General features: G+C 39.5%; 1 protein-coding gene across 5 annotated transcripts in view; it reads right to left on the bottom strand.

The window, feature by feature from the left end:
* Positions 1–21694, bottom strand: part of macrod2 (mono-ADP ribosylhydrolase 2) — a 583973-nt gene that overhangs the window by 439960 nt on the left and 122319 nt on the right. For all 5 annotated transcript variants that reach the window (XM_066696761.1, XM_066696765.1, XM_066696762.1 and 2 more), the window contains exon 4: positions 8322–8351. In XM_066696761.1, coding sequence (XP_066552858.1) covers positions 8322–8351 — 30 coding nt within the window. The remainder of the gene's footprint in view (positions 1–8321; positions 8352–21694) is intronic.

The following is a 21694-nucleotide window of genomic DNA, read 5'->3' as shown; positions in this document are numbered from 1 at the left end:
TTTATTCCACAATATTGCCACTTTTAAAACGGTTTCTCAGTAACTGCTAGAAGGCCTTAGACAAGAGATGGATATCTCAGCAGTTCCCAGTTATATAAATAAATAGTCTGAAGGCTGCAGACCAAAGCACCAAAACACATGAATAAACACCAGAAGAAATAGAATCGCTTTGTATAAGTAAACTTAAGAAAAACATATGAATCATAAGTTAAGTACATTTATTTATTTATTTTCTTAGTAATGTACTTGTGGCATGATCAGATTGGTATTTATTTATGGATTTATTATTATTTTCCAATGACATGTTTTACACTTCATGCCTGCTTGGAGAACATGGATGTCAATTGACCACTGACTCAATAAACAGAATCATTAATCTCCAGTCATGTTTGTGCAGCTCCAACACAATGAGTATTTTCTGTGTTAATAAATAAGCAGAGCATCGTAACCAATAGATGCCGACATGAGGTTCAGATACCATTCTAGCTCGGGTTATGGTACAGTAGAAGATTTCATGCACAGGTTGTTTAAAAGAATTGAATCTGTGCTGCATACGTTCTCAAACGTCAATACAAATGTGGAGCGACACCGCTGACACGGGTGTGCGGAGACTGATTGAGCGATGTTGTAGACCTGGGGAATGATGCGTGTCATAAACCAGCACTAGTTTTAGCCATCCTTGAACCCCTTAGGAAGGGAGAACCTGGCACTGAAGAAACAGACAAGCACAGGAGAGGCATGTCAGGGATGATGTGTTTTCTGATTGGTGGTGTAGAATTTGGAAGTCAGGAAGCTATCTGCATTCTGAGCTCTCTGCAAATATTTAGCACAAAATGTGGATAAAAACTGCAGGTCAAAATAAATAAAGTCCATTAATTTACCTGTTTTTATAGTTTTTGAGATTTTGACTGCCAACATACTGAATAAGTAACTGAGTAAACTAGATTAAAAAAAAAGAAGTCACATTTAGCTTTTCCAGCAGGTTTCTAATGATTGAAACCACCGACCGCATTTCCTGCTTTCACTAAATGAAATGCTTTTGGTCAGTCACATGCAAGAAACACAAGCAAGTTCATTTTGTTTATTAATGTGTTCCTGCAGGGAATGCATTACCAGCTTAAAGAGAATGCCAGATCACACATTATCCTTAATTTCTATTCTATAAATGCTTGCTAAAAGTTTTACACTCAGGGTGGCAATGATTCACGCACTGTAGATAAGTTTTAAAGATAGCAACAATACATTTGCATTACGTTCCAAACAGAAAATCAGTGTCCTAAGAATATTTGTCTGCATTGATTTAACAAATTAATGCAGTCCAGGGAATAGTGCATTAAATAGGGTGGAATTATTTAATCCTGCCAATCCTTTTAAATGGAATTACACATAAAAGTAATAGACAGCTATAATCGTCTGGCCTCCTTGCCTGATTAGTAACCAAACCAAGTCTCAGATTTTGTAGGAACCATCCCCGGTGCTTTTTAAGCAGTTTCACTGACATCTAGCGCGGAGGCAAAGATCAAGCGATGCCATTGACTACCTAATGACATGCCTTGCCGTTAGCATCAGCAAGCCTCCTGATATATGTGGGTAGACAGGAATGAATGATTCATCCCTCGGAAAGGTAGTGAGGCTACATGTAACTCAAAATTGCCTGACGGTTATTCGCCATACGGAAGCTCAGAAATTATGTTTTTTGTTCCGGTCAGCCTAACTGGCAATCATTAAGTACATTTATGGATAAGTGATACCAGATAATTGCTTACATGAAACATGTATGACTTTCTTGCATCTCTTATGCAAGCAGTGTGTGTGTGTGTGTGTGTGTGTGTGTGTGTGTGTGTGTGTGTGTGTTTAAAGGTTTGTTCCCTTAATATTTGGAGAAATCTTTACACAAGGTTACAGGCCGTGCCTTTTATCTGACTAACAAACAGTTTATATATAAACTGAAGGACCTCAGAGGTACTCCTCCTGGAATTGTAAAAGCCCAAAGAGCAGGTATTTATTCTCAAGGGTCATTGCAGATGGGCAAGAACAGATCAATAGGTGCAAGTTGCTGGGAAGTTAAAGATCTGGTGCAATCAACTCGGCCAGACTCACAAGGCCTGTGACTCAAGATGCCGCAGTCAGTAGTGTTGAAGATGTAAAGCCCAATCAACAGAACATGTAAAGAACTCATCTACTACAAAAAGGACTATTTTTTTTTTTTTTTAAATGACAGACTTCAAGATCAGTAATTTCACACTACACTGGATTGGGCTGGGCATGTATGAGAAACACAGATTTTAGGTGAAAACAAATTATGTTCTCAATGTCCTTGAGAAACACGATTGTATGATAGATCCTCGAAATTGTAACCTCCATAGGCAGCTTTTCTTCGAAACCAGGTTTGCTGTGCGTCTTGCTAAGCGAACAAACTGCATAATAAATCACAGCATCGGCTGAGTCTGGAGCTCTGTATACTAATTGTTTTGCAAAGCTGTCATCTACACAATATTTGCCTGACTCAAAAACCTCACGAGCATGCAAAACTGTAGTAAACCTGCATGCAGCTCATTTTAAAGTAATGCAGGTTTTCCTCTTCCATCGTGAACCATAAGTTAAAGTAGAAAGATTGAAGAAGTAAAAATGAATCAAGAGGGTCTGATCACACTTACGGTAAAGCAAAGTTTCCATAGGTTTAAGGACGTTTTTCCAAATTAAATAGTTTACAAAAGGCCCACCTTTTGACCCACCAAGATCCCAGTCATTCACACTTAATTAATAAAAGTGTGAATAAATAAATTGTCCCAGACTGCACTAATCCTGTTATGTGTCACATTGAAGAAAGACAATCTTAAACATTTCAAGAAATCGTTATCACCTGGGGAAAAAGGGTTACATCAGGAGACTTTCTTTTAAATGCAGGTCAGAACAAATGCAGTTAGAACCTGGTATTAAAAATTTGGAGCCCCAAATCAAAGTTAACGATAGGAACTGGAAACAGCGCTGGTTGTGATTATGACACAACTGTTTCGTAAATTGAGCTAATGGAAAAACACTGCAATTCAGTAGGAGCATTCTTCAGATTAGACTTCAATAGTGGAGATCAAAGCCCTTTTAGTACAAGCATGTAGGATCTAAGAGGGGCAATTCTTGAGTGCTGTAAACCGTCCGCGTGCATATTGTGATGAAAAGAACGCAGCTGTAAGAACAAAACGTCCATATCCGAAGACTTGTTATCGTGGATTAGCGTCTGAGATCAAGATGTCCAAGGATGAAAAATCGAATTGGCTGTAGAACAGTTGCTTTGTTGGAATAATTGAAAAACTTACAGCACTAAACCTGATAAAGGAGGGACATCTTGTAGGAAAAAAAAGAACAGGTGGTGAAGTCCTGGAAAGAGATTAACAGGTTAATGGGGGGACGGTCTTGACAGTAACGGGGGCATCACAACATTTCAGCAGCTAAACCAACAGAGCTTGTGGTTGGTGTTGCCGTGGCCATCGCTGATGTGTGTGCCAGAGCTGCTCCATCTCCAATTCCCCCTTAATTAAAAACCCTCAGGAATTAGTTGAGGTTAGCACATCCGGGGGTTGGGAGCAGCAACAAAAACAACAACATCGCCAATTACAAGGCACAAGCAGTACCACAGAGAGAGGAAAAAGTGATTAAAAATCACAATCATCAAGTACAAATATTTTGGTTAATAAATAATACATTTCCTCAGAGAAAAATGAGTGGGGTCAGTATTTTGTGACTCATTCCCTTGCTTCATGCAATGGCAGTATTGTGTGGATGACATCAAGTGGGCCAAATTATGGGATTTCATTCCTGGCACAGAATGGATGTGTGGGAATCCTCCAAATTTAGTGGGACCGTTACACAAGGGAGAATAGGGTCCCTAAACTCAGTTAAGCCTATGACTGGTGCAGATTCTTTCTCTAGTTTTCAGTTGCATTGCACTGGCAGTATAATATATTAAACCACTTTCCACCCATATTCTAATTTCAAAGCAGGTGAATGTATTAGGTGTCAGGTATCATTAGCATGGTTAGATGTGTGAAGAATCAATTAAAAAGAATGCCTTTGTCCACGATTGCTCCATTGCTCTGTTGTCAGCTTCGAGGTATGAAAGCTAGCATTTTAGGAGTGGGAGTTTCACCTGTATACCCATGGCTGGCTTTTAAAATGCAACCTATTACACTTTCCATGAATCCGTAAGCAATTTAAGCTAGTCCAAGTGTCACTTCAGTAAGAGAAGACCCCTAGGCTGGTGTAGCAAGAGAACGGCAGTGAATTGGCCTTAGAAAATGGAAAGGAATAATTTAACAGTATGTTCTTGAGTTGTGAGGGAGAAATTATTATATTGCGGCTCATTGAGAAGTAAGTACAAAAAATTAAAATATAAATTGAGTTTTGCAGTATAACAACTATTTATGCATACAGTATTTTTGTATTGCTTCAGAAGAATCTCAGAAACACTCTCGTTTGGGTGGTCTGAGCAAGGCTATAAGCGAAGTCATATTTATAAGGTTCGCAAGCCTCATTTTCAGATAAATAAAATCAAAGGCTTTCTGTTGAACTTTCCTCTTTTTAGAAACAACATTCCATGACTAAGAAGTTGCTCCGTGTCACAGAGGCCAGTTCCTCTCTCACAGGCCTGAGAAGAATTTCCCCGTTGTACCCACTCCTTGGCTATAATACTAATCTGAGTTATAAAACCGCCGATTATGTATGAAGTGCTGAAATCCATTTTTGTGCAGCACTTCACAACTGATATGTATGTATGAGATGCTCTTCTCTGGTAAATTGTACCCTGTAATGCTGTATGAGGTTTACAAAATCAGCATGATGTGAAAAACAGAATGCTTTTCCACCTGCATTTCTCACAATTATGATTAGAATTTTTTCAGGAACTTCTGTAAAGTAGCTCAACAATTTGAGGAAGTTTAATAATCACAACAATTATTAAAATCATCTTCATGTTGTAAATGAGGATCAGCCCGGTCTTAAATCTATGATTTAACCCACATTTTGCTGTATTCATTAATTTAACTTGTAAATGCCGTCCATACTGATGGTCTCAGTGGAGCTGTTGTACATCATTCACAGGACGATAACCTAAAACACTGTCCAGTTGACCATAAAATGCAAACGTTTTTCAGCTGCTGCAGCTCCGATTATTATTGTCCTTCATTTATTTAACTTATTTATTTAAATCTATGTTCAGTAAGAACTCTGGCAAGTTTTTCATACGTGGATATTTTGCTGTACGATGTACGCATTCATTGTTTCTTCTTGATCCCACACGGCACTTGAGATTCTATCTTCCGACATAATGTAGCTAATGCATCCCTATTCCGTCAGTCTACAAGTCAAGCACACACCTCCACCTCTGAAAATGACGCATTCCCTTTGTGGGCGTGCTGGCCGCTTCGGGCACTGTCTGGTAGCAGAGAATAAAGCGAGCCAACAAATGCGGCAGGCCGCTTAGTCAGTGGAACCGGGGCATTAAAGCAAAGAAACTCACTCCATTTAGAGAGACGAGGCCCAGTAGTTTTAATATGGAATGTAAAATCAACATGGCTCTAAAACTGGAAAGAGTGGTCCAGGGTACATTTAAGGTTGCATCAAAAAAGCCATTACAAGCTTAGATCCAATAAACGCTAGAGTACGTCATGACTCTACAGGATAAGGAGTGAGTATCAGTGTCTTATAGTATCCCAGAGAGTGACCTGAATCAGATACCAAGAGACATATATAGAAATACCACATACAACTGTGAAGTTAACTACACTACTCTTTTGGAAGGGTAATGATGCTGTAATTCATAAAGAAACGAACAAAACAAGAAAACCCAGCTATCAGCAGATCTATGTGCACAACATTTACCCCCCAAAAGACCACCACACCCTACATGTCTAAATCAGTAATCATGTGGGGAAAGATGCTGAAGCCAAAGATGAAAGGAAAAAGGAAAAAACATCACCATTAGACACCGTCAACAACCACTGATTTCTTTTTTGGTCGATGGTAATGAATTTGATTGTGTTTACGAGAACCGTGTTTTGAATAAACTGCACTACATATTGTAGGAATTGGTTTAACACGGGGCAAGATAATTAGGTACAAGATTGCAATAGTCTATTACAAAATGCAATCAAGACAGGCAATGGACTTTTGACTTAATGAAACGATGCACTGTTGCTTCTCTCATGCTGCCGCCACAGATGTATTGTAACCTATTGATGTCGAACATATTTTATTTGCTCCGTCGCTTCGTTTCGAGTTCAGGAGGAGCACAGATCTTTGATTAGCTGCACAAAGTAACCGTAAAGAAATAAGGGGAAAGACTGCAGTAAACACAGCAGCTGCTTCAGCAAGAGTAATTCAGCAAACAGTGCAGGAGTCTCCTCCATGACTATGCAAGGCTCAAAGACATTTATATAGTGGGGGAAAGGGAGGGAGGGCTACAGTAAAAAAGAAAGACAGACCAGAGGTGTTTAGCTACTATTATCTGCCCCCGAGCTTCATATTTTTGAGAGATAAGCCCTTCTTACGCAAACTCGGACTGAGTCGAGGGGATAGAAGGCCTCATCTCTGGTATGTTGAATGTGTTGCCAAACCCCTGTCTCAGTGCCGACAACAGGGATCCTTCAGCAACATTCTCGCTGCTGTTTTCTCAGAGTCCAGCATCTCTTTGTCAGTGACAGATTCACAATAGAGTAAAATTCCTTTTCTACGGATAACTTTTCCTACCCGTAAATATATCTCAGTGATTTATTTATGTTTTTACACCAAGTCACACATGTTTGTATTTTTTTAAAACTATTAGTTGTGTGGAAGTTTGCAAACTATACAGGGAACCACACTGTGGCTGGTAAGAGGTTAACAAGATCTTTTTTGTGTGCTAATTAACCACGCAAAACAACAGAAAAGACCATTTATAAAGGATATACTCTGGCGGCGAGATTTGATTATCATGCCTTTATAGTACAATACCTCAGAAGTACACGTTCTTCTGGGACTGTAAACTCTTTTGATCCATGAATACACTCCTAATGAGATTTCTTTCAACACACTTTTTACCTTAATAATACACTTCTACAGGACTGTAAACAAAGTACCACACCTGCACTGCCACTAATTTGAAGCAGGAAAATGTTATTTTCCTCATCCGTTACATAAAGAACACATTCAGAACAACAGGTTATCGGTTATATGGTTTGTCGAGTCCACATAGCTTACGGAGAGCCAATAATGGGGCAAATAAGCGGGAAGCAAATTCAATTTAAAAAACGTAACGATTTAGTGTTCATGCAAGTTTTTTACATATTTTAAATCAAATCAAATCAGTAGGCCTATATATCGTGATGCAGAACCTAAGTGCAAAATTCAAGTATAGTAAACAGAGGAAATGTGTTCATAAAACAGACGGGAGAACTGACGCTCCGTGCAATCGAAAAACCACTGTTATGTCTAACGCTGTGAGAAACAGTTTATGTTATGCAAGCATTCACATATTTGCTCTGTTTTTGTTGGCCACGTCAAATGCGTGACCTTTGATCTTAATCAAACAGTCTTTAAATTTGAACAGATCATATGAGCGGTGTCCTCTTTCAAAGATAAAAACCAAGACCAGAGTATCCACCAATATAATAGGTCAAGCTCTGAAGACTTAACCAAGCATTAGATCAGATAAAAAGCCCTTGGACAAGTGTGATTAGACATGGATAGTGTTTCAGCTGAACATATAGAACTGTTAATTGTCTGGCAGGACTGCAAGACGAGGCATACAGATGGACTGGCTGGGGACTTTAATCTTCACTGACAATGTGATAAGAAAAAAAATTGCCTGGTTTCAGTGTTTCAGGATTCCTTGAGCATATTCAATGTATATGTGGATCAAACTTCTGGCTCTAATTGGGTTAATTTTATTTCACCCCCCTGGGATGATTATTTTAATCATGTCAATCATGGAGTTTCAGAACAAGGGTCTCTAGAATAACCAGTTCTGAAGTATGGATGCTTGCTTTCTTGAATATTTTCATGGTAGGTCAAGTCAAATCTGGCTGCATCACTTGAAAAGCTCTCTTAAGTGTGGAAAGGTAATGGTTACTATCATTAAGAAAGTAATAAATAAATTATTCAGAAGATTGTACCCTCAAATGTAGTTATAAGTAGCATTAACAGAAAAACAAAAATGCTGTACATACAATTATACTTGGATACAAAGTAGAAAAGTTCATAATGTAAAACACACATAAAGCACATGCAGTTTAGAAATGCATATGAATGAATTAAATGTTAGATAAAGTAAGAAATAGGTTCTGACTCACCTCCTCCACCCCCCAGGAGGCTGGCGTTTGCTGTGGAAAACAAGAAAGAAAAAACAAGCAATAAGCACTAATGAAGCTGCTGTTTGATAACTTTTAGCATCATGGATTCTATTTTAGGAAAAACGGTAGAAAAACGTCTCTAATTAATTACGAAGTTGTGTGTGTGAGACAGTTAAAAGAGTAGGCTCCCCCAAAAAACACTGTTCTTCCAATCTACTGCTACAGCTTTTCTAGTAACATACATGGCATTTCTCATTACAATAGTTAACATCTGGAGTACTTTTGTAAATGTGTTTTTCCTTACGTGAAAGGTAAAAAGTAACACGGCAAGAATGACCCATGATATAACCGGGAAAAGGCACAAAACCAAAATGTTTGATTTAATTACTCCAGATGTTACTTTGATCCTGCTGCTGGCTTTTAAAAACTTTGGCATGTTGATCAGTAAGTAACAGTTAGACATTGTTGTGCCCATTGAACGGGATTCCCTTAGGCAACTGCCAATTTGACTGGAACACAAATTCCAGTTGGTCTTGTCCTTGCGAGTTGTAAGAGCCGCTGAAATGCAGACACGCAAAACCAAAACCTCCGAATCTGCTAAGAAGGTCTGTGGATCAGTATCACAACTCCAACTGGCTTGTCATGAAAACAGAGGGAAATGTGTTTATTCAATAAATCGGTTTGAACCCCCATCTCCCAGTCAAGAAATGGTTTGGTCCAGGACTGGCTTAAGATGACCTACAGTGCTTTAAATTCTATCCACCGGATGACATTTATACATTTAACATAATAGAATGTTTGGAAATGCTGCTTTGCGATTGGCTGGTCTCTTGTATGTGATTTACAATCTCTTTTACAGGTCACAGTCTTAAGTGACTATGCTAGTTTCCACATCAAGACCTTGACTAAGTAACACCGGAGCAGGATTTGAATTACTTGAAGAAAAAAAGATGAATAGGGATTTAGATGACACCAATAATGCAGGTGTTATTGAAAAAATATAGTGTGCGAGTGTTTTTAATGCAGTGCTAGGTTACAAAATTCAACTTAAACATCTCAGACTTAACTGGCTGAAGATTACAATATCCAGTTCCATGTTTCCATGTGTTTGAATCAGAAGCAAGGAGCAGGCAAGGGTTATTTGCTGTCCAAATCAAATGAACCAATGTTACTGTTCTAGCTGTTGCCATCATATACAGATAAAACGCTGGCTTTCCACCCATAAACAAATTATCTGCGTTCTGAATTTAGTTACAGACCAAACCCAGCACAACTAGTTCAAAGCAACTGGCATCTGTTGAAGGCACCCGCATGTCCAGGCCATTTGCCTCAAAACAACACACCTCACAATTTTCCTATTTAAATGTACTCTTATTCTACAGCTGACAAAGAAGAAAAGCTTGTTTTGGCTGACATTCAAAATCCACGCCTTTGGGCCTCACCAATAATAGCCTACATTGTACACAGGAAAAACAGACGTGTGTGTGGTAAGTATACAAAGAAAGCTCAATTCAGAAGGAATGTGCATTTGATAGTATCCTAACCCAAACACATACACACACATGCGCTTCCCTAATGATGTCACTCGTCGTAAAATATGTTTCAAAGTTATGTGTTAATTGCAGACTTCTGTCCTCTTTTCCCCATGTAATTATCCCTAATTCAATCCAACCATGCTTCAGCAACGAGTTATACAGTAACCTCCTGACTCCTAGTGAGTATTATCACGTTTCAATATGAGTTAAACACTGTTTACTTCAGCGGCTAGTGTTATGGAGTTCTTTATATTGTATATATTGCATTTACATTCAAGCACAATAGAAAATAACTATTAAGCACAGGATATGACTAAACCGTAAATTATACAGCGCAAACCTCCAAAGTATAAAAAATACTAGATTAAAAAGCAACGTGTGTGCATATAACAATTCAAACCACAAATAAAGACATTAAAAGAGAAAATATATAGGAATGACCTAAGGACTGAGATAGACCAGGTTCTTGGTTCTTCTCATTAGAGTAGGCTCTACGCTGAACCAAAACCAATACTTTACAAGTGGTGAGTAGGGAGGGCAGAGATCAAGGTCAGGAAGAGCAGGAATGGAGTATTATCACCTGCATCGAGTAGCATATTGGCCGTCCATACCAGTTCTATAAATGGCACTTACTCTTTAGAAACAGAACTATAAAAGTAGGACAAAAAAAAAAAAAAAAAGAGAATAAATGCTCATTTCATACATTTTGTTCATCTGAAGGACATCCAATACTAACATGCAGAATTATAACAACCAGGTTTAAATACCTGAAAGTATGGAAATAGAACGTTCTGAAAGCAGTTAATTAATTCAAGATGCCATACAGGACAATCAGTGAATCTCCAAACAATCTATTTTACATCACAATAATAACTCAAGAGCTATCTCTTCCCCTCTATTCATGGTTATAGCGCTGTCCACCACTATACACTGTCCTCCACGAGCAGATGATCCCACACTGTCTGCATGACCACAACAGCAAAGAATGAAAAGGGAATTGGTGCTTCTAATCTCAGCAGGGATTTCAGTAAATGTGTGTGCTGTGGGGAGAATGGCGTGGGCTGTTAGTGTTTCTTTTTATTTTTTTATTATTATTTTTCCTTTGTTATGTGTCTCTCTTCCATTCCCTTTGATCTCACCAAGCTACGTCTACGTAGAATGTATACGTTACCTACACAGTCGAAAAAACAAGACACCGCTTCGACACAGAGGATATATCAAGAGCTGCATTAGTACAACAAGGATAGCGCTCTAATTTAGGAGAGAGAGAGAGAGAGAGAGAGAGAGAGAGACAGAAACACACTGCAGACAACATGTCAGCAACCATTTTAGGCAGCCCAAGGATTACATTCTGTAACTGTAAATATATTTGAGCAGAAAATACTGTAATTAAAGACAATGCATTCTCTGTCTATTCTAGGAACTAAACCCAAAGATCAATAGTATGTGTTTGAGAGTCATTTATTTAACTTGTGCTATCAGAACAGAGCACCATATTTCTTCAGATTTCATTTTTGTTTTTATATATTTAGATAGAGGTACATCTGGCAGAGGGTAATTCTGAAGACATGAGAATAATGAGTTCTTTCTTTTATGCTCAGCCAAGCCCATTTCCAACTTTCCACCAGGGACTTCAGAGATCAAAATTTCCTCAAGCGCCCCCCCCCACCAAAACCAAAATAAAAAGGGTCTCAATGGCAGTATTAAAGGGGAAGATGAATAATTTCACAATCCCTTGACTTCTACCCAAGCTGTGGTGCAGGCAGATAAAATATCTAGTGAATTCAGGCACTTTTAAAATCTCCACTTTTACATCTTTGTGGGCTACAGATTACAGTCTGTCTTAGAAGTTAAGTCTCTCACTCTATTGAAACTGTTTGCCTGAGACACTGTCTCTGATACTGACAGACGGAGCATCCCATTGGCTCACAAACACACCCCACTCACATTGGCTCACACACACTCCTCTTTCCCGTCCACCGGCAATCCCCCTAAACATCAAGTCTCCCCCGCGACAATATTTAACTAATCCTGTTGAGGGAGGTCCTCCTTTGATTTTTTCCTTCAAGTGTCTTACATTTCCCAGAATGCATTTTATGATTGACTAAGTATGACCAGTCTAAGTAAATACAGTTTTATAACTGAATGTTTATCGTTAGTATGACCGATCAACCATAACATTATGACCACCTGCCTAATATTGTGTAGGTCCCCCTTTTGCTGCCAAAACAGCCCTGACCCGTCGAGGCATGGACTCCACTAGACCTCTGAAGGTGTGCTGTGGTATCTGGCACCAAGACGTTAGCAGCAGATCCTGTAAGTCCTGGAAGTTGCGAGGTGGGGCCTCCATGAATCGGACTTGTTTGTCCAGCACATCCCACAGATGCTCGATTGGATTGATATCTGGGGAATTTGGAGGCCAAGTCAATACCTTGAACTCGTGATTCATCAGACCAGGCCACCTTCTACCATTGCTCTTCAGCATGGGCACCCTGACTGGTCTGTGGCTACGCAGCACAATACGCAACAAACTGCGATGCACTGTTTGTTCTGACACCTTTCTATCAGAACCAGCATTCACTTTTTCAGCAATTTGAGCTACAGTAGCTCGTCTGTTGGATCAGACCACACGGGCCAGCCTTCGCTCCCCACGTGCATCAATGAGCCTTGGCCGCCCATGACCCTGTCGCCGGTTCACCGCTTTTCCTTCCTTGGAGCACTTTTGATAGGTACTGACCACTGCAGACCGGGAACACCCCACAAGAGCTGCAGTTTTGGAGATGCTCTGACCCAGTCGTCTAGCCATCACAATGTGGCCCTTGTCAAAGTCGCTCAGATCCTTACGCTTGCCCATTTTTCCTGCTTCTAACACATCAACTTTGAGGACAAAATGTGCACTTGCTGCCTAATATATCCCACCCACTGACAGGTGCCATGATAACGAGATTATCAGTGTTATTCACTTCACCCGTCAGTGGTCATAATGTTATGGCTGATCGGTGTATAATTATACTTCGATAAAGACTTCGTCTATGTTTATACAACTGAGCCCAAATCTGTACTGGATACACAGAAATATCTATAAATATGAAAAGGAAGGTATGTAGGAAACAGAAAGCCAGAGTCTATCAGGATCCTTGACTGTGGTGCAAATGGACAACCGGGTTTTGTGTCAAACAAACAAACTATACCTTAGCCATGGCCAGAAGGGAAGAGTTACTGTGGGGGAACGGGGGGAGCAGGGATGTTAGCCTTCAGACACATTGCCTCATCTTGAACTCAGAAAGGAAAAACTTTGCAGACGGTCACCATGTAGGAGTCTTGCAATATACCTTCATAGAGTGAGTTATTTATGGAGAGTGTTACAACTTGTCCCAGGCCAAAGAGAACGAAAATGGGCAATACTTGCACTTCCCCTACTAAAGGTAGTCAAATCCACATGTGTGCTGCAGCATGAACATCACTTAGTTGTAAACTGAGAACATAGATTGAAAACATGTGCTGATCACCCCTTTTTTAAAACATTCTTCAGTGATCTTCCATAAAGCAGCAATAAAGAGAAATATAGATTCATTTCTCCATCTCCCGACAACATAAAACAGCGGGTGCACGAAACATTTCAGCTTTAAATATTACAAGCTGGATCTCTGAAGAGCCAAAACACACTGTTGCCTGAAAATCATGCAAATATTTAATCTGGATTAACCTGTGGGAAGTGGAGGAAAAACACAGAGTTGTCACATTTCCTCAACATATTTGTGACCCCTTTTACACCCCTGAAGGTGTCCAACTGCGCTTTGAGATATACTAACTCAAAGAACTTCTTTTGGAAAATCTCCGTAAAGTAAAATGCTCAACTAGACTAGTTTCCATAGCCTCTGTGCAGATGAGCAGTTCTCTCTAGTGCATCAGAGCCGATAATTTGATGCTGTTTCTCAAACACGCTGTTTGTATAAAATTCCTTCAATGAAGTGGGTGCCGGGTGAAAGTGCTCCAGGTTTGAACTACTTCAGTTATGACTAACAGACAGTAATGAATGTGGTATTGTAGTGACTCAGCCGAGAGAAGGTACCAAATCAAAGGAATTCTTTCCAACTGATGCTCCATGCATGACCCTGTTAGTAAAATTTAAATTAGACTCAAGGTTGTTTATGTACTTTCTGCTGTTTAACATAGCCTATGAATATGTTATATGTTAAAAACATGCAATTGGTGTCGAGTCACCATGCGGAAGCAGCCGCTGGGTCACTGGACAGAGCTGAGTAATGGTCCAATCTCACCAGTTTCACCCCACTGATGAATGTCATGAGCAACTAAATGTAAACTAATGAAGCCAAGAGGACAGCATCTATCTTAGGCTATTGTACACTAGACTGGCTTCAAAAAGCACCTGCTCAGTAGGGTTCAGTGTGTCACAGAGAGATGTCTCGCATACAGACGATTTTCCTTTCATTCCCCCTACAGGAATTTCACCGCAGGGCTTCAGTCAAGATGTGGAACTTGGTGACATCAAAGATCAAACCAGCAACCCACTGGATGCATTATTCACAAGTTACTACAAACAAGGAGCGCTTGAACCAGGTGAAATGTTATCAGTGCAGTATGTTTTCTTTAATTATGACGTGATTATTTTTTGCCACTGCTGCTCAACTTTCAACTGAACCTTTAGGTCAAGAGAATTAACATGCTGTGGCAGACAGGACTGAAACAGGCCAACAACAGTGCTACAGGAGTTCATCAAAATTAAGTCTGACCAAGAGGCTGAAAGAAACTAAAGAAAAGCATGACCACAGAGAATCATCTTGTTGATGATAATTGATACATGGATTTCAGATATGCAGACTATTTATTTTATTGGGTGAGAAACTAAAACAAATGTACCCTACAACATATCCCAAACCCTCATTCCTGACACTACAAAAGACATATCCTTTTTTTCCATAACCTAAAACGAAGCACAGATTTCAAATCATGCTAATAAAAACAGCCATCAGATGAAGAACTTAGTACAGTATTTTTTATTTGTACTGCATTAAAAATGCATGCCGTTTCAACACACACAGTCTTGTCCAATAAGTCACGTACACTTTTAGTTTTCTTATTGCGAAGTTCAGTCCTCTGGGACCGGTTTGTGGAGATTGTAAAGCCAACACAAGCAGCACTGTCAAAACCTATAGAGCTCTACAGTATCATATCTCACAAATCTGGGCAGCTGGAGCTATAATACAACAGCAATAAAATTCCAGGTCAAAAGCACCATTTTAGAAATTACTTTCCCAGTGATGTTGTTTCTTTCAACTGTATATCACTGATTGTCCTACATTCACTAAGATACTGTTCTTGGTGCGAAGTGTAGCACATGCAACCAATCACACACATCCCAAGGTACTGCATTACATAACTTGTACATACAGTGTGTTAACCTACATGGTACACTACCAAGAGACTTCTGTACTACAACTATAGTAGGAAAGTCAATTGATTCCCATATTCTTTCACAAGTGTACTGACCAAACTTTGGTTTGTGCTTCCTGTCAAAAATCTTTTTTTAAATAAATAAATAATGCATCGCCCCATGAGGTCTTAAAGAGGAAACCTGCGTACATTCTGAGGAGATCTGTGGTTTCATGTGTTAAAACTGGTCTTGCCAATAGACTCTACTCGACAGCCAAATATGATACTGCATGGTTAAGGATAACCTATATAGATGGGCAGTGTGTCGGTTAATGAACTCCAACTTAAACAAAATACAAATAATAATTTAGCATGTGATCATAACCTCTAAAGACTTATGGAAAATGTTTCTAAATAGGTGGTGCCCCCAATTTTAGGGGCTCAAAAGTATTTGGACAAACTAACATAATCATGAATTAAATTGTGAGTTTCAATACTTGGTGGCAAATCCTTTGCAGTCAATGACTGCCTGAAGTCTGGAACCCATAGACATCACCAGATGCTGGGTTTCTTCCCTGGGGATGCTCTGCCAGGCCTGCACTGCAGCTGTCTTTAGTTCCTGCTTGTTCTTGCATACAGAGCCAAAATTATGACAATTGTGTCACTGTCCAAATATGTATGGACCTAACTGTATATATTTTTTGAATTATATAATCTTTACAAAGTAACTTTTAAAAATAGAGAAACAACCAAGCTCTTACTATATATGGTTTCCAATCTCAGAGGATTGGATCAATTTTAAACGTGCGCATTTCAATCACAAATCCAATGCTTCAAGGAACTCAGACAGACTTGTCAAAAACTTTACAGTAAGCTTCTGTCAGATTCTGCTTCATTATTAAGAGCCTCCTGCAGCAAGAAATGATTTCTATTAAATAATGTATGCTAACCAATGCATTTATTGTCTTTTGCACACCATTTGTGTTTTACAGCAAAGCACTCAGACAGGAATGTGGAGCATTTAGGATTTTGGAATTCATCAGCTTTTCGATGCACTAAATTAATGGTCCTAATAAAGAAGCGTTGTTTTGCACATCTTTGTCATTCCGACTAAATTGCAAATATGCAACAGAAATCCAAGTGGAAGACATGAATGAGACCATTCTACAGATTTTTACTGCATAAATCGAAAAACAGCAAAAGGTACTAATAGGATACATCACCATTATGAGGAGAATTACTTGTGTTATTATTGGCCAATTCAGTAATATAGCCTTTAACGTACACTTCATAATGCACATTGATATGCACTTCATTACCAAAAGCACTGGGACAAGCCATGATCGAATTGTAGCAGAGGTTGTGAACTGTGGCTGGTTTGTGTGGCGGGAGCTCTCTGCGCCAGAGCAGAGTGTGATGTTTTGGCCACTTGTGTACTGCCAGCATTCAGGGGACTTTCATGGCCAGGGCCTATAAATCTACCTACATGATAACAGACCATGTCACAAAGCTTGGAGCGTAACACATTGATTGAAGGGGAATAGAGTTGAAAACATTTCACAGGCTGCTCAGAATCGTGACCTCAATCCCATGGAGCACCACTGGGACGAACTGGAATGTCAAATCGGCTAGAGGCTGCAAATACCAACTTCCCTCGCTGCACTGCGGAGGAAGGACACTGTATTCCTCTGCTAAAGGGATTGCAACAGTAAGGCCTAGTCTGGGCTTAAACCCGGTTAAATGCATTGGCTGTCTGTATATACTTTTTCTGTTGTGCCAGTGCATTTGGCATTATAGGAGAGCACTGAACTAGAAAGCAAGACTAAATATAAGCATAAGGATTCGAGGTGCATTTCTTTATTTGGTCCTTTTTTAAGGATTTTCATTTTTTAATCATCTCAGGATTACATCTTCCACACATGTTAGAAATGGAGGCCTCCTTTTATTGCAGGTATGTCTTTCAATTCCAAAAGAGGATTTCATCGATTTCAATCAGCTACAGCAATGGATTGGTGAAGCTGCCGTACTCCATAATATCTACGCCTTTTCTCCTAAAACATGCCTGCTCAAATTGTGAGGATTGCTTCCATCAATAAGACCTTCACAGCCTGCTGCTTTAGATTATTTATTTGACAGGCTATGAGAAGTAGGGTTATGCAGTATATTAATAACAACGTGGACAACCTCTTAGTGGGGGAGGAAACTGATGCACTGTTTAATTGGACACACTGCTATGCTGTGTTACCTGCAGACTTTCCAAAATATTACATTCAATTAAGTTTTGATAAAGAAAGGGTTTAATGGGACATCCCTTATGAAGTAATGAAATGATAAATTTGCGGTGGACCACTGACTGCAAACAAATCAGCTTTTAAAATAAAATGCGTTGAGCGATTTTGAGAATGCAAAAGGTTGCCACCATTAACAGATTTGACTTGTAAGGCTCCTGTACATTTTTATTCCTGCAGAAAAGAGCAATTTTTTTACAGTTAGTGAAAATGTTGTGCTGAACATGTAGTTTTCCTCATATCTTATGGAATACCCTAATCAGTGGGATGTATGCTAGACTACAAGAGTCAGAGTGGAATTATTTGTATAGCAGCAGGGGTTACAGAATGGACCTTTCTTCTGTTGAAATTGTTGAAACAGTTCAGAGAATTGCAGGGCTCTAGACTGAGGTTCCAGGAGGGACACACTGAATTCTGGTTTGTGTATAACAGTGTTTATAGGTCTTTGACAATTGATGGCTTAAAGTATTCTTTTTACTCAAGGTGCACTGCCTATAACATTACTTCCACCCCAACAGAGGAGGATTAAACACACCTATTTATTCAGCTAATCAGACCAATTAGGTTCCCGGGAACTTGGTTGGTAGAAAAGCCAGAAGACACCACCCCCTAGTTATTGAGCGTCAGTGCCCTGCTTGACAGTGATTATCAGCCACATTAATAAAGCATTCGGTCATGTTCAGCAAAAGTAATATGAACTTCAAAAGGACCGGATCAGGGAAGATTAGCCGATCACAAAAGGTGACATCTTTCCCTGTGGAGATCAATACAAAAATCACAGAGAGGGTCTACCTCCTAGCCCCCTTCCCCTCTCAGAGTGTGTATATTCTCTGTGCATTAGATTGCACCACTGTTGTTTTTAAAAAAAATGACATTACCTTCATATTTGGATGCAAGTGGTTTCATAGATAGGTGGAGAGTTATGATAGTGCACTACAGGGAATTCTCTTAGCAGGTTCACTGATCTAGTCTGGGCATTGCTGCATGAGCAACAACGTCCCTTTTCAGATTTCGTTGTTGTTGACAGCTCTGAGTTTTTGGGTTGGTTTTGTTTCTGCATCAAAAGCACTGCAACAATTAATAAATGATGTGATGAGGAAACACAGCTGTGGAAAAGAAGCCCAGCTTTTATCCCCAGGCCTCTCCCCCAGGAGCCCCCGTGCACAAACACTGCCTGGCTACAGTTGCAGAGTAAAAATACCAAAACAAAGCTGACACCGTAGAGTAACATTTTTCTAGTGATGTGACACCACGGTTTCCATAAGGCAATGGCCAATCCACGTTTCTCTCCATCCTGTCAGAAAGTTGTGTCCGCTGCCATTTCCAGGTGAATTGCTTCAGTTCTATTTTACACTATAATATAAAGCAGGAAGGCTCCAGATTACCAATGGAAGAATGCGATTGCTTTGTCCTGAAGGCGTCAAGCTAGATATCAAACGAATTATATTAGGTGGGATTGTTTTATGTTTTTATCTGCCTCGCTTCACTTCAAGGTCACGCAACTGAAGTCTTTGATTTCAGGTCTAAAGAATTGTTTATTCTAATCAATCACTGAAGACATCTTGAATAAATACTTTGAGACGACAAGAGGGAAATTTGCAAACAGGTACAATAAAAATGTATATAAATGTTAATTTTGAAATTATCCAAAAATAGCTTAATAAAGAAACCCTACAGGATTATACTGACTATCAAAAATATAATCAACTACAATAATACACTCACCTAAAGGATTATTAGGAACACCATACTAATACTGTGTTTGACCCCCTTTCGCCTTCAGAACTGCCTTAATTCTACGTGGCATTGATTCAACAAGGTGCTGAAAGCATTCTTTAGAAATGTTGGCCCATATTGATAGGATAGCATCTTGCAGTTGATGGAGATTTGTGGGATGCACATCCAGGGCACGAAGCTCCCGTTCCACATCCCAAAGATGCTCTATTGGGTTGAGAGCTGGTGACTGGGGGGGCCAGTTTAGTACAGTGAACTCATTGTCATGTTCAAGAAACCAATTTGAAATGATTCGACCTTTGTGTGCATTATCCTGCTGGAAGTAGCCATCAGAGGATGGGTACATGGTGGTCATAAAGGGATGGACATGGTCAGAAACAATGCTCAGGTAGGCCGTGGCATTTAAACTATGCCCAATTGGCACTAAGGGGCCTAAAGTGTGCCAAGAAAACATCCCCCACACCATTACACCACCACCACCAGCCTGCACAGTGGTAACAAGGCATGATGGATCCATGTTCTCATTCTGTTTACGCCAAATTCTGACTCTACCATCTGAATGTCTCAACAGAAATCGAGACTCATCAGACCAGGCAACATTTTTCCAGTCTTCAACTGTCCAATTTTGGTGAGCTTGTGCAAATTGTAGCCTCTTTTTCCTATTTGTAGTGGAGATGAGTGGTACCCGGTGGGGTCTTCTGCTGTTGTAGCCCATCCGCCTCAAGGTTGTACGTGTTGTGGCTTCACAAATGCTTTGCTGCATACCTCGGTTGTAACGAGTGCTTATTTCAGTCAAAGTTGCTCTTCTATCAGCTTGAATCAGTCGGCCCATTCTCCTCTGACCTCTAGCATCAACAAGGCATTTTCGCCCACAGGACTGCCGCATACTGGATGTTTTTCCCTTTTCACACCATTCTTTGTAAACCCTAGAAATGGTTGTGCGTGAAAATCCCAGTAACTGAGCAGATTGTGAAATACTCAGACCGGCCCGTCTGGCACCAACAACCATGCCACGCTCAAAATTGCTTAAATCACCTTTCTTTCCCATTCAGACATTCAGTTTGGAGTTCAGGAGATTGTCTTGACCAGGACCACACCCCTAAATGCATCGAAGCAACTGCCATGTGATTGGTTGGTTAGATAATTGCATTAATGAGAAATTTAACAGGTGTTCCTAATAATCCTTTAGGTGAGTGTATATATGACTGTATTCAAATACATGTTACTGAGAAAGTCATAGGTTTATGTTATTAAATAGTGTTGTTTTATAGATAGACAGATAGACAAAGAAAGAAATGGAATGGAGTGCTAACCTTAACCTAATGTAATCAGTAAAGAAAAGACTATCAAATAAAAGGTACAACAAAAAAATAAATTAGTTTGAATCAGATTCTAAGACATAACCTTTAAAATAGTCTCACCGATTTATTTCACCCACTGCTGAATGAAAAACAACTGCTCAAAAGCAACTGCTACATTGTGCTTCTGTCCAATATCGTTTTTAATCAAATGCGATGCATCTTAAGTCACTTTTCTTGTCTGTTTTACATAGATGCCAACACGGACATGCTTTATTTCAGCATCTCTCAAATCACATTGTTTTTTTTAAATTATTACATGTCAAAATATCATCCACTGCACAGATGGAAAGATGAAACATAATTACTGACTTTATCAATCTGATTAGCATTATGTTGCAAGACAAAAAACTCAGAAAATGGTGGTGGGGCTTTTAGGACTAGATCATGAGCAATTTAATAATTTTTCTGGGGAAGGGGGATATACACAGTACTGTGCTGATGTTTTAGGCAGGTGTGAAAAAATGCTGTATAGAAAGAATGCTTTCAAAAACATGAAAAAAAAATGTTAATACATTATATTTATCAATTAACTAAATGCAAAGTGAGTGAACAGAAACAGCACCAATTGTTCTAGGATTGTGTAGGCACATAGACTTGACCATTGTGGAGGGATATGGGGAGACAGAGAAAGCAAGTTATCTCATTGTAATGGATGTATTGACTACATAATTGCTATACGTGCTAAAACTGCATCCCATCCTAAGACTTATTTTACTCAAGAACCTGCTGTGCTCAGAAAAATCCCTGTGCTCCTGCTGGCCTGGGGTGCCCCTTCTCTCCATGGCTATGCATATTTAAACACGTTTTACCATCTAACTAAAGCACCACACTTTCAGAGAGAAGCAAACAAAACAAATGCATCCGACAGTACAGTTAATCCAAAAAGAATCAGACATTGCAAAATCGATTTTCACAGAAGGCATTGTTTTTAATTGACTTGATCGCACTCATTTGACTCAAGTAACCATTAGAATCCACCCACCTGCCATGCTAACTATTCAAGCTGTTTTCCCCGAAAACGCCTTAAGAGAAAGAGGATGTTTCAGTTCAGTAAAAGAACA

The sequence above is a fragment of the Amia ocellicauda genome, chromosome 23, assembly GCF_036373705.1.
Source record: "Amia ocellicauda isolate fAmiCal2 chromosome 23, fAmiCal2.hap1, whole genome shotgun sequence".
Lineage (NCBI taxonomy): Eukaryota > Metazoa > Chordata > Actinopteri > Amiiformes > Amiidae > Amia > Amia ocellicauda.
Note: the sequence above shows the minus strand (reverse complement) of the source record. Positions and strands in the feature narration are given on the sequence as shown.